The 12,083-nt window shown below is 37.4% G+C and overlaps 1 protein-coding gene across 9 annotated transcripts in view; it reads left to right on the forward strand.

Annotated features, from left to right (window-relative positions):
• The window catches only part of EYA3 (EYA transcriptional coactivator and phosphatase 3), a 97,866-nt gene that overhangs the window by 43,406 nt on the left and 42,377 nt on the right, over nucleotides 1-12,083 (forward strand). For 6 of the 9 annotated variants that reach the window (XM_046661148.1, XM_046661154.1, XM_046661152.1 and 3 more), the window contains 3 exons: nucleotides 597-676; nucleotides 6,183-6,249; nucleotides 9,228-9,364. In XM_046661148.1, coding sequence (XP_046517104.1) covers nucleotides 597-676; nucleotides 6,183-6,249; nucleotides 9,228-9,364 — 284 coding nt within the window. The remainder of the gene's footprint in view (nucleotides 1-596; nucleotides 677-6,182; nucleotides 6,250-9,227; nucleotides 9,365-12,083) is intronic. The other 3 variants (XM_046661155.1, XM_046661158.1, XM_046661157.1) reach the window with 2 other exon arrangements.

The raw sequence follows: 12,083 nt of genomic DNA on the forward strand, positions 1-12,083 counted from the left end.
GACATCCTCTCAGCTTACATGATTTACCTTTCACGATTTCTCTTAGTTTTCCTTATAAGTGAAAAAAGATGCTGCTCAGTCTTGGGTATTAAAAAAATTTATTTTTCAGTTAGGGGAGAAAAGAAATACAGTGGAACAAACCATTTTAAGTTTCAGAACCCTTTCTTGGAAGCAAGCATGTTTAATTTGAAAAAACTTCTCAAGTGATTATGAGAACCACTGTCTGAAATCAGGCATCTCCACACTTTCCTGTGGTACTTGGGAAACAAGGTGACAGAGCAGTTTTTAGGTGTTGTGGAGTTTTTCTTTAACCACATGGTCTTTAGAAAAATGTGACTTGCCTGTGACTTATCTGGAATTCCTGACTGATGTGAAAACTGAAGGGCTCTAGGGACATGAGAAAGAACAGTACTGAGTGTACTAGACCTGGCCCCGGCTCTTCAGGTAGCTGCTAAAAAACAAGAATAAGGATATGATGAAGAAGACTTACCTTACCTCTTACTTGTATAGCCTAGGAAGAATTGGGTTTGATTTAATCACTTTTGGCACTGCAGCAGATCAGTCAGGGGCTAATATATTCATTCTGCTTCTCCCAGTCAAGTAAGCAACCCCGAAGTCAGTGATCAGAAACCTGAAACTTCAAGCCTTGCGTCAAACCTTACCATGTCAGAGGAAAGTAAGTACCATATTCTGTGCATGACGGAAGAGGCATTCATATAACCAGGTGATGCTATTCTTTTATAGTTGGTTTTCACTGATTGCCTTTTTTGTCCAGAATATCCAAAAGCCTTTCCTTTCCTTGTGTGTGTGTATTCATCCTTTTGCTCTCCTATAAGCTTTATTGACATACCAACTAAGGAACAAAATCACGTGAAATCTACTCACCCAAGGAGTCGCACTTGGTGATCTTCTTTTTGTTTTGAGGTTGGATGTTATAAAGGTAATACACAAAATAAGAAAAGTTTGTGGACCAACCTCTGACTGCTGCTTGGGAGGGCTTGATGTTTTTCCACCTTTCTAATGATCAAATGATTCTACCTATCAATCTAGGCCAAAAAAGAAAAGTAATCCCCTGGGAGCCCAGGATTGATACTGGGCCATGAGAGAGATCCAGCTCAATAAGATACAGCTTCCACTTACCAACCCTTACTCTCCTGTAGAAGAGTTATATTCATGCATTACACAAAAATTTGTAGAGCACTCTGGTTTTTTCTTGTGGAGATGTATGCTTTCTCTAGCATGGCCACTTACTCCCCACAGATTGCCTCCATAGGGTAAATAGTCCTCCCTGAAATGAAATAGTGTCCTTCCATGTTTTACCACACATTGTAAAAGAGTAAGTTTGTGTAGGACATTTTTTTAAAAGACATTTGTTCTTTCTTCTCTTAAGATGATTATGCTTAACCTTATGTACTTTGCATGTATTAAGAAATGGTATGACTTTTTAAAAAAAATGGTTTATCTTGCGTTATATATATTATTTCCTCAAAGGTACTATTCCAGTGGTTCTCAGACTTTAGTGTATCTGAGAATTATCTGGAGTGCTTGTCTATAATATGGAAGTCCAGCCTCATCTTCAGAAATTATCATTCAGTAGATCTGATGTGGGTAGGGATCTGCATTTTTAAGAAGATAGCTAGGGATTCTGATGCGTGTGGGAAACTGTCCATTCTGTGAGAAACTAATCAATGAAGAATGTCTCCAGTTTTTTGAATAGCCAACTCATCTCCACGAAAAAGCCCTGTTCTTTACATACTTAAGGGGCCAGGAAGTAAGTTGAGTCTTCTTGCTCCTTCCAAATCATTTCTCTTCCCTTTTTTCCTTCAAAAACTGTAGTTGCTTTAAAGTCTATATTTATGCCTCCCTCACCTTTCTTTCTACCTCAGACTGAACTCCTAGTCATTTTGCTCTTTAAAGACTGAGTCTTCTGTGTTTTCTTCTCCACCCAAACTCTTATTATTCTTAGTGATTTCGACATCCATGTAGATGACCTATCCAATACCTGTCATATCCCTCTTGTCCTCATGTTCCTTCTTACTCAGCATAGATTCTATTTCTTTATTGTAATTACTCCCTTACAAATACTTTTAATAGGTTTGCCTCTTGCACTGTCCTTGCTAGACGCCAGTCCTAATTTAATCGAACTCTCTACTTTCTCTAAAGGTGCATTCAAACAGCTAAATATTGGATAAATTATATACCTAACTGAGTATTTACTCGCAGGGCCTCAAGTGGGTACCCAGTATGCTTGGAAATCCTTATACATTTCCTTAGTGAGGTTTACCTTTTAATATTTCACACCACTTCTTTTTTTTTCCCTCCTCCTCTTCTTACTCTTTTTTTTTTATTGTGGTCATTATAGCTTATAACATAGTGAGATTTCAGTTGTGCATTATTGTTTGTCATACTCCATATAAGTATACCCCTTCACCCCTTCTGCCCACCCTCCATCCCCCTTCCCTCGGCAACCACTAATATATTCTCTTTGTCCATAAGTTTGTTTATATTCCACATATGAGTGAAATCATATAGTGTTTGTCTTTCTCTGTCTGGCTTATTTTGCTTAAGGTGATGCCCTCAAGGTTCATCCATGTGGTTGTGAATCGGACAATTTCGTCTTTTTTTATTGCTTAATAGTATTCTATTGTATATATATACACCACATCTTCTTTATCCAGTTATCAGTCACTGGGCACTTAGGTTGCTTCCACGTCTTGGCTATTGTGAATAATGCTGCAATGAACATAGGGGTGCAGAAGCCTCTTTGAATTGTTGATTTCAGATTCTTTGGGTAAATACCGAGTAGTGGGATAGCTGAATCCTAAGGTATTTCTATTTTTAATTTTTTGAGAAATCTTCATTCTTTTTCCACAGTGGCTGCACCAGTGTGCATTCCCACCAGCAGTGGATGAGGGTTTCCTTTTCTCCACAACCTCTCCAACATTTATTGTTTTTTGTCTTGGTAATTATAGCCATTCTAACAGGTGTAAGATGATATCTAAGTGTAGTTTTGATTTGCATTTCCTTGATGATTAGTGATGCTGAACATCTTTTCATGTGCCTCTTGGTCATCTGTATATCTTCTTTGGAAAAATGTCTGTTCGGATCTTCTGCCCACTCTTTGATTGAGTGGTTTGTTTTTTTGTAGTTCATTTGTGTGAGTTCTTTATATATTATGGAGATTAACCCCTTATCGGATATTTGATGTGCAAATATTTTCTCCCAGTTTGTGGGTTTTTTCATTTTGACCTTGGTTTCCTTTGCCTTCCAGAAGCTCTTGAGTCTGATGAAGTCCTACTTGTTTATTTTTTCTTTTGTTTCCCTTATCTGAGTAGACAAGGTATTTGAAAAGATCCTTTTAAGTCTGATGTCAAACAGTGTACTGCCTATATTCTCTTCCACAAGTTTTATGGTTTCAGGTCTTTCCTTCAAGTCTTTGGTCCATTTTGAGTCTATTTTTGTGCATGGGGAAAGATAATGGTCTACTTTCATTCTTTTGCATGTGGCTGTCCGGTGTTCCCAGCACCATTTATTGAAGAGGCTTTCCTTTCTCCATTGTGTATTCTTGTCTCCTTTGTCGAAGATTAGCTGTCCATAGATGTGTGGTTTTATTTCAGAGCTTTCAAATCTGTTCCATTGATCTGTCACGTCACTTCTTTTCTTCTCAGAGCACCCATATTCACTCTCTTTTCCTTATTCTTAACTGATGACTCCTTCTCAAATAGCATCAGTCAGACAGGAAACTCCCATATCACCCTACCACCACCAAATCTCCAAACCTCCCTGTGTTTGTATCCATGTTTTCTTTCTTCGTTGTTGTCAGAATGGAAATAGTATTCTTGCAACCGTCAAAGGTAAGGCCTTTTATTTGTCATTCATATCCTATCCTTTCTCACCTTCCCTAAGGACTTTGGTACTATAGTTATCTTAACACCACTCCTGCATCACCACGTTCTTCTTCTCTTACTCTTTCCTGTCAGCGAAGAGACATGATCCAACTTCTACCATCTTAAAACACAAATAAAACCCTCCTTTGGCTCCACATCCCCCACTAATTATAGATCTTCTCTTTGTTCCGTGACCTTTTGGAGCCTCTGGAAGAGTTGCCCTCACTTTTTCTCACCTCCCATTCACTCTTTAGCCCTCTCAGATTTACCTTCTCTCACCAGTCTTCCAGTGAAATCACTTTTGTCAAGGTCAGTAACTGAAAGTACTAATTTTGGTGGACATTTCTCTCTCCTGATATCCTGTGTCTCACCATTTTTCCTCCTACCTTTCTCCTTTGCTGGCCCATGTTCCTCTATCTGAACTCTGAATGTTGGTGGTCCTCAGGATTTGTTTGTAGTCCACCATCTTTTCTCTTTCTGTATTCTCTCATCCATTATATTACTTTAAATATTTTATACGTTGTTAATGAATTTCAAATTTATATTTCCAGTCTGACTTCTCCCTGATTTCATTTGTGTATCCACTGCCTATTTGACATCCCTACTTAGATATCTAAAAAGGAAAGTCATACTTCAAATGTGTGAAAGCTTTGTATTCCCTTAGCCTCCATCAAACCTATTCTTTTCTCAAACTTCCCCATGTGAGGAAGTGATTTCACTATCCCTCCAATTGCTCAAGCTGAAAACCTAGAAATTACCATGTATTCCCCTGTTTTCCTCATTCCTCACATACAAATCCATCAGAATGTCTTATTAGTTTTACCTTTGGAATATATTTCAAGGTTTTGCCTCATCTCCACTGCTGCTACTCTAATGTAATAACAGATTTAATGTAATGTAACATTATGTAATAACTTGACTTTTTATAATCCTTTCATGGTTCCCAAGTACTGCAAAGATCAAGACTCATTTATTCTTTAGAGAAGTAAAGATTGGCCTGAATCTCCCCGGATGTTTTGTCATTCTCTTCTAGAATTAAATTAAATCAGAGGAGGAGAAGGGTGAGAAGGATTTGGGTTTTTGAAAGTACTTGTCAGCAGAGAAGAAACTGTCATGCAGAATTCAAATGAACATTCTGTGTGATGAATGCTAAGAACTTTGGATCTAGTTGAGATCTTCATTTTTGTCAAAATGATTATGGATGAATGTGATCTACAAATTTCCAGCAATTATTTTCAGAGACTTTGAACAATGACAACGGATAAGATCTTCTATAATAGACTCACAGATGTCAGTTTGTCTTACTGTTGGGCATGAATTGGCCCCTCATCTGCTCTTGACCAGAGTTCCATTTTTGGGTCAGACACTCAGGAAACCCAGCTAGACATAAAGTTAGTTGGTTTACCCTTAGTTTCTATTCACACTAGAGCAACCTTCTTTATAGATGTTGAAGGAAGTTCTTGAACAGTTCAGGAGTCTGGTACAAGTTCTTTATGATATAACTCTGTCTACAACATGGACTGAAATAGTGCCTGATGAATAGGATTCTGTCAATTGTCAAACTTGAGTTGAATATTTACAGCATTTATCCCAGGTGAAGTCCTGAGGGTCAAGCCTTCACAGCAGCTATTCTAGATGAGATCATTGGGGTCAAGAGGACACTAGCTGTGAAAGCCTCTTTACTTGGTGGCTCATCAGAGCATCACATCAGTTCCTCAGTTCTGTCTCTGCTTTGCCAAACATAAAGCCTTTACTACAAAGTTGAAGAAAGAGTAGTATAGAGGTATACTTGCACCATTTCTGCTGCTGATTATATACAGTATTAGCAATAGTTTTCTAATAAAATTGGATACCTTCCCCAAATCTGTCTTCCTGCAAGTCATTCTTAACAGCTTTTTACTCAGAATAGAGTAAGCACCCACAGAATGAATGAGCTGAAGAAATATGATACGGTTTCCTAAACATGGATCTTGCTTTTTTAAGTTTGCCTATGAGCACAGCTGAGAGCTTAGGAGGTTGCTTCATCTGTGGTTTTAGATCAGTGATGAGTGAAGATAGAGATCGGTTGATACTAATCTTCAGCTCTTTTCCATACCCCCACATTCTAGCTTTTTCTATCTCTAAACCTGTTATTAGAAGAGTGAGGTATTTTCTCTTACATAGTCTTTCTAAATTTTTGATGTCCAAGCTATATTCTGTTACTTAGTTTGAAAGATCATACAATGAGATATGCAGTTTTCTCGTTTCATTTTTGAAATGTTGTAACGTTTTTACCTGGTGATATCTTTCTTTCAGTTATGACATGCACCGATTACATCCCTCGCTCATCCAATGATTATACCTCACAAATGTATTCTGCAAAGTAAGTTGAATAATTATTTCAAAAATCTATATGCTTTTTCTCTAGGTTCGTTGCAAAATTTAACTTAATATTTAACTTATTAAGTTCACATTTAACTTATTTCTACCTTTCTTGTTCTCTCTGTCCCTACTTCAGTGTTTTTATTCCCTCTGAATGTAAACTATGTAATGTAACATCTTTTTAAAAAGTAGATGGTTGCGGGGCTGGCCCCGTGGCCGAGTGGTTAAGTTCGCGCGCTCCGCTGCAGGTGGCCCAGTGTTTCGTCGGTTCGAATCCTGGGCGCGGACATGGCACTGCTCGTCAGACCACGCTGAGGCAGCGTCCCACATGCGACAACTAGAGGAACCCACAACGAAGAATACACAACTATGTACCGGGGGGGCTTTGGGGAGAAAAAGGAAAAAAAAAAATCTTTAAAAAAAAAAAAAAAAAAAAGTAGATGGTTGCCTGGAATAGATCATTGTTACCTAGGAGCTTGCTTTAAATGAACAGGCACTAAAAATGAAAAATGCTTTTAGTGATCAAAGTATATCACTGATTGACGTCTGATCATTCTGTCTTTCCTCTATCTTGATAGATCAATAAAAACAGCTCAAGCTAGCCTCAGACTGGGAGTTCTCAGCCTAATCTGTGTTCAGTTTCTTGTTTTAGGAATGTCCTCAAAGTAGAATGGGGCTTGAAGTTAGAGAGGTTTAAAGGGTTGAAGTCACTAAGAGGCAACATTTTGGGCCTCTGTAGGGTAAGATCAGCATTTAAGATCCACCAAATTAATCACCCATCTCCAAGGTGAGTAGGTACAGAACAGTGTGTTTGCAAAGCTACCAGTTGTATATTGATAAAGAGTGAGCCTACACATACATGGATACATACAAGTTTGCTTATTAAATGAGGATATATTCTTATGCGCTTACATATGGAGGATACATAAAATTGGTAGGGCCAGCCCGGTGGCGCAGTGGTTAAGTTCGCACGTTCCACCTCTTGGCGGCCCAGGGTTCGTCAGTTCGGATCCCGGGTGCAGACATGGCACCACTTGGCAAAAGCCATGCTGTGGTAGGCATCCCATGTGTAAAGTAGAGGCAAATGGGCACGGATGTTAGCTCAGGGCCAGTCTTCCTCAGCAAAAAGAGGAGGATTGGCAGTAGTTAGCTCAGGGCTAATCTTCCTCAAAAAAAAAAAAAGAAAAAAAGAAAAGAAAATTGGTAACAGAGGTGAGTGATTCCTATGGGCCTGTTATAAAAAGAAAACTGACATTTTTCTTCTTTTTTGTGCCCAAGTGTACCCTTTGAATTTTGCATCAGTTAAAAAATAAACTAATTAAAAAGTCAACTCAGTGAGTTCTCCAAATTCTAATCTGGTATTAACACTAATAGTGTCCTTGGGCCAGTCATTTTCATGTGGACATTTGAAGTCACTAAGATTTTAAATCGTTCCCATAAGAATTGATTAACAGCTACAGCCTGAGCTATTTCCTGGTCTCGTATCTGGCTAAGAAGAATAGAAATTTTCAAATTCAGTCTCTTGGCATCTACTGAGATGTGAATATGTTGCATATTCCAAATTCATTCATTCATTCAAAAAATATTTGCATACCTGCTGCATTCAGGACTTGTTATTAGCTATGCCTTCATCTTAATTCAGACCGCCTTACCACTTATCTGAACCATTGTAATATAACTTTTTAAACTGGATCTCTATTTCCAGTTTCTCCACCTTCTAATCCATTTTACATAGCAAGTCAAATTAACCTTTATTAAAGAATAGCTCTGATCTTGTCACTTTTTGCTCAGCCATTTCAGTGACTCCAAATTGTTTCAGTTTGTCTGAACTCTTTTAGTATATTCAAGGTCTTTGCTATCTTTCTTTCTCTTGCTACTTCCCTTCCCTTTATATACTTCCCTTAATATAATCTATGTTCCTTGCAAGCTGAAGCCCTTGCTTTCCTGCCGTTGTACTTTTGCTAGAGTTTTTCTCTTTTCTTAGGACACCCTTTCCCATTTCAGCACATCTTATCTGCTCAGCTCATATACCACTTCTTTATAGCCTTCCTTCATTTTCCTCTCCCCCAAAGCTGAAAAAAATTTTCCCCTTCTGAAACACCTCTTCACCTCAGTATTTTATTGTTATGACTTGTATGGTACATTTAGCACTTTCTTGCATTGTAAGTACAGCATAACTCACCAAATAAAATAGCTAGTAGTGAAAATTCAGTGCATAAAATGTGGGACCATCTTATTGCATGAATGTAAAGACCAGATCATCTGTCTAGTCTAAAGTCCCAGAAGTTTCACTGAGGAATTCAAATCCCTAGTTAAACCTGATGTCGTTGGCACCAATCAGTGACTGTATACTCGCCTAAATATCAGTGGGGAGATTCTGAGTCCCGTCTGAGACTTCCCAGATTTTATTAGTTACCTTGCTCCTGTTTTGTACGCTTGATCTGGTGACATTGGGGCCTACCCCTACTCCCCGTTTTCTAACGTGGTTGCTTGCCTTTTCTCGACCAGCCTCACTCTCTTTTCCAAGTCCTGCTCTTCCTCTCAGAACTTTAGTTTGGTCCAGATGGTTGGGTGGAGAACAAGAGCCAATTGCAATTCATGTTTTATCTGGCTTTCTGTTATTTTAGGGTTTTATTCTGTATGTAGACATAAGGACATAAAAAGTTTGATCCATCCTTGTATCTCACATAGGCCCTTGCAAGTAGCACACCACAAATGTTTGTAGCATAGTATTTGGACCTTGGGAGGATATTTGGAAACTATTAAATTTTCCGTAAAATTGTTTCTTAGGTAGGTGATAGTAGAACCAGGAAAGGAAAAATTAGTTCTCCTTTCTGACCATAGTAAGAGACGTTTTATGTGGAAAGTTAGTCTCCTCATTGCTGAGTCATTGCTTTTAGTGGTGGTAGCTATTTCACGTATTTTTCATTGCTAAAATAAATCACACATGTACGTTTTTGTTTTCTTGAACTTTTCTAGACCTTATGCACATATCCTCTCAGTTCCTGTTTCGGAAACTGCTTACCCTGGACAGACTCAGTACCAGACGTTACAGCAGTCTCAACCTTATGCTGTCTACCCTCAGGCAACCCAAACGTATGGACTACCTCCTTTTGGTAAGACATCCTATTATAAGCAGTTTCTAAGAATGTTGATTTTATCCGCCAGAAACTTCCATCTTTCCCCAAAAAGCAAGCATGGCTCATCAGGAAGCTGAGAGATGGGTCATTCTTTGCAGAGCACTTACTCAGTTACAGGTGTGATAGAAGTTGGGTATGCAACTTTCCAATAGTATATTTGATGCATGTAATATAAAAATCATAACTTTTCAATACTTGTTTGTTTATCTACTAAAATTCACCTATTTCCAAGATACTGAGTATTGACTGTAAAGCTTGCAATCTTTAAGTGTTTAGAAAACTCTTTGAGGAGTTACTATTGATCTGACTTAGTTTCTATAAAACTTGGTGCCATGGTTAGGTAAGCATAATAAATACATTTTGAGATAGTCAATTTCTTGCTAAAATCAGGTAATCTAAATATCCAGGTAGACTGTATCTTAGAGTTTACTCTCTTTTTGGGGTGGGGGTCAGTTTCTCTCTCTCCTTCCTCCCCGTTGCCCCAAATTGATGAACTGTTGCTCTCCTGAACCAAAAAGTCATCTTGGAATGGGGGAAATCTCCAGTTTTGTATGACCTTATCATGTGCGTAGAGAGTTTTGTTCTTTGGTTTTAGATATCCTGGACATGAACTATAAATTAGAAAGATTTACTAGAAGTCAGTTTGAGATTCTTTTGGGCACATAATATCTATGCTGGTTTTTCTCTCTGTTAATTGATAGATATATGTGGTGGGCTTTATTGCCCCCTCCCTAGAACTGGTGTCAGAAAATTGAGAGAATGCTGTATTACCTTGAAATATGCAATATGTTAATAAAATTATATCTCTGTGGGCTTTACTGAAACTAGCTGGGAATTAGAAAAATCTTCTCAACAGATCGCCAGAGATTCTGGATGTATTAGCGTTGCCTGCTTTCGGCTACATTCCTGCTTTTCCCTTGCCCGTTGGCTAGTCTTTTATGATAGTGATAGCTTTCTTTTAGGATTTTAGCATTCTTTGGCTCCTGATAACTAATAGAAACAAAAATTGGGGGTTATGTTTAATGATAGTGGTAGTTGATAACTTCACGAGAGACGAGAAACAGAAATGGTCATGTTTCCTGTTTGTATGTCCATGCCTTCATGCCTGTCATTATCAGCCAGTGTACTAAAATCTTTCTGTGATGTGTTTAACTAGCCAAGACTCAGCAGTCCTTTTGGAAGCAGAAATCTCCATTTGTGTTTATTTCTTTTTGTGTACATTAAAACTAATTTTTCAATAGCTGGCTAGTAAGAGGCTAGCAAGTATAAAGTAAGTATTTTCATATTGGTTTTTTTAGCCTCTGTTTTGATTTAAATTCATTATTAGCAAGCCCAAAGCCCTTTATGACTTTGTTGAACAGTTGATCATATCTGCTGTTTGGTGTTAAATAAAACTCCTATTATACCTCTGAACTCAGATTATGGAATACCTAACATAGTGCCTTGTGCATATAGGTCCTAGGTATTATGCATTTCCCTTGTATTAAAGAAAGAAGAAATATTCTGTAAAACAGATAGATCCTTGTTAAAAACCTGAAGGAAACTGTTTATATTGTGAAGAAATATTGATAATAATGGGCTCTTTTTAGTAATCTGTTTTTGTTTGGTATTTGGGGTGAAGGAGACTTGTTTCATTAATTCTTCTGTCAGTAATTCAGAGAGAGATGATCATTAGCTTAATTTGACTTTAAGTAATAGGAGACTTATAGAGAGAGATTTAGGTTGAGGTGATGTGAATGACAGATATGGCATATTCTCAGAATTTATAAAGGAAATTATAAAGAGATTTTTGTAATACTTTTTTAAAGTGACTATTTTTAAAAGACATTTTCTTATGTTTTAACATGTGCCTTTTTTCTTTTTAATGTGTCTCTCAAATAGAAAACACTTCATTTCTTTCTTCTTGTGAAGATTTTGGTAATCTTAGTGCCTATTAGCACTAAAACTAGATTAGTTAGTGTGTTATTTTATTTCAGATGTAAACAAGGCTACAGAAAATTTCATTATAATAATACTATCTAATATTTATTGAGTGTTTACTATACCAAACGGTATGCTAAGAATAAGTACTTCACACTTTACTGTATTGTCTTATTACTTAACTCTCAAAGCGGTCCTAAGAAGTAAGTCATAGCATTATCCTTTTTAATAGATGAGGAAACAGGTTTAGAAGGATTAAGTGACCAGCCTGAGGTCATACACTTAGTAAATGCCTGGGATTAGATTGAACCCAGATCTGTTTAATTCCAGAAATAGTCATAAGTTTAGGTCTGTATGAAAAGATAGTTTCAGAATTGGGTTTGAAATTTAAAAGTTTCCTCCTCTTGAAGAAAGGAGAAAAGACTGGAGGAAGTCTAGGAAGCCTATATTATGAGTACTCTTTAACAGTACAGGAATAGTGGTCATATTCTTTTCAGAGCTGTATAGAAATGTGGTGGAATGCCAGAAAGAGGATTAGAGGATTAACTTCCAGTGATCTGAATGAATATGTGTGAGGAAAACGGTACCCATTTATTTTTAGGGACTCATAAAAGATTGCCTTAGCTGCCACTGTTCTTCTTTTAGAAGAACTTTAATGTTAGACAGAGATTTGACAATATATATATAAGAGCTTTAAGGATGTTCATGCCATTTCCCTCAGTAACTTCATTTCTAGGAATTTGTCCTGTGGAACTAATAGAGATACTCACAAACA

Source organism: Equus quagga, chromosome 5 (genome assembly GCF_021613505.1).
Source record: "Equus quagga isolate Etosha38 chromosome 5, UCLA_HA_Equagga_1.0, whole genome shotgun sequence".
Classification (NCBI taxonomy): domain Eukaryota; kingdom Metazoa; phylum Chordata; class Mammalia; order Perissodactyla; family Equidae; genus Equus; species Equus quagga.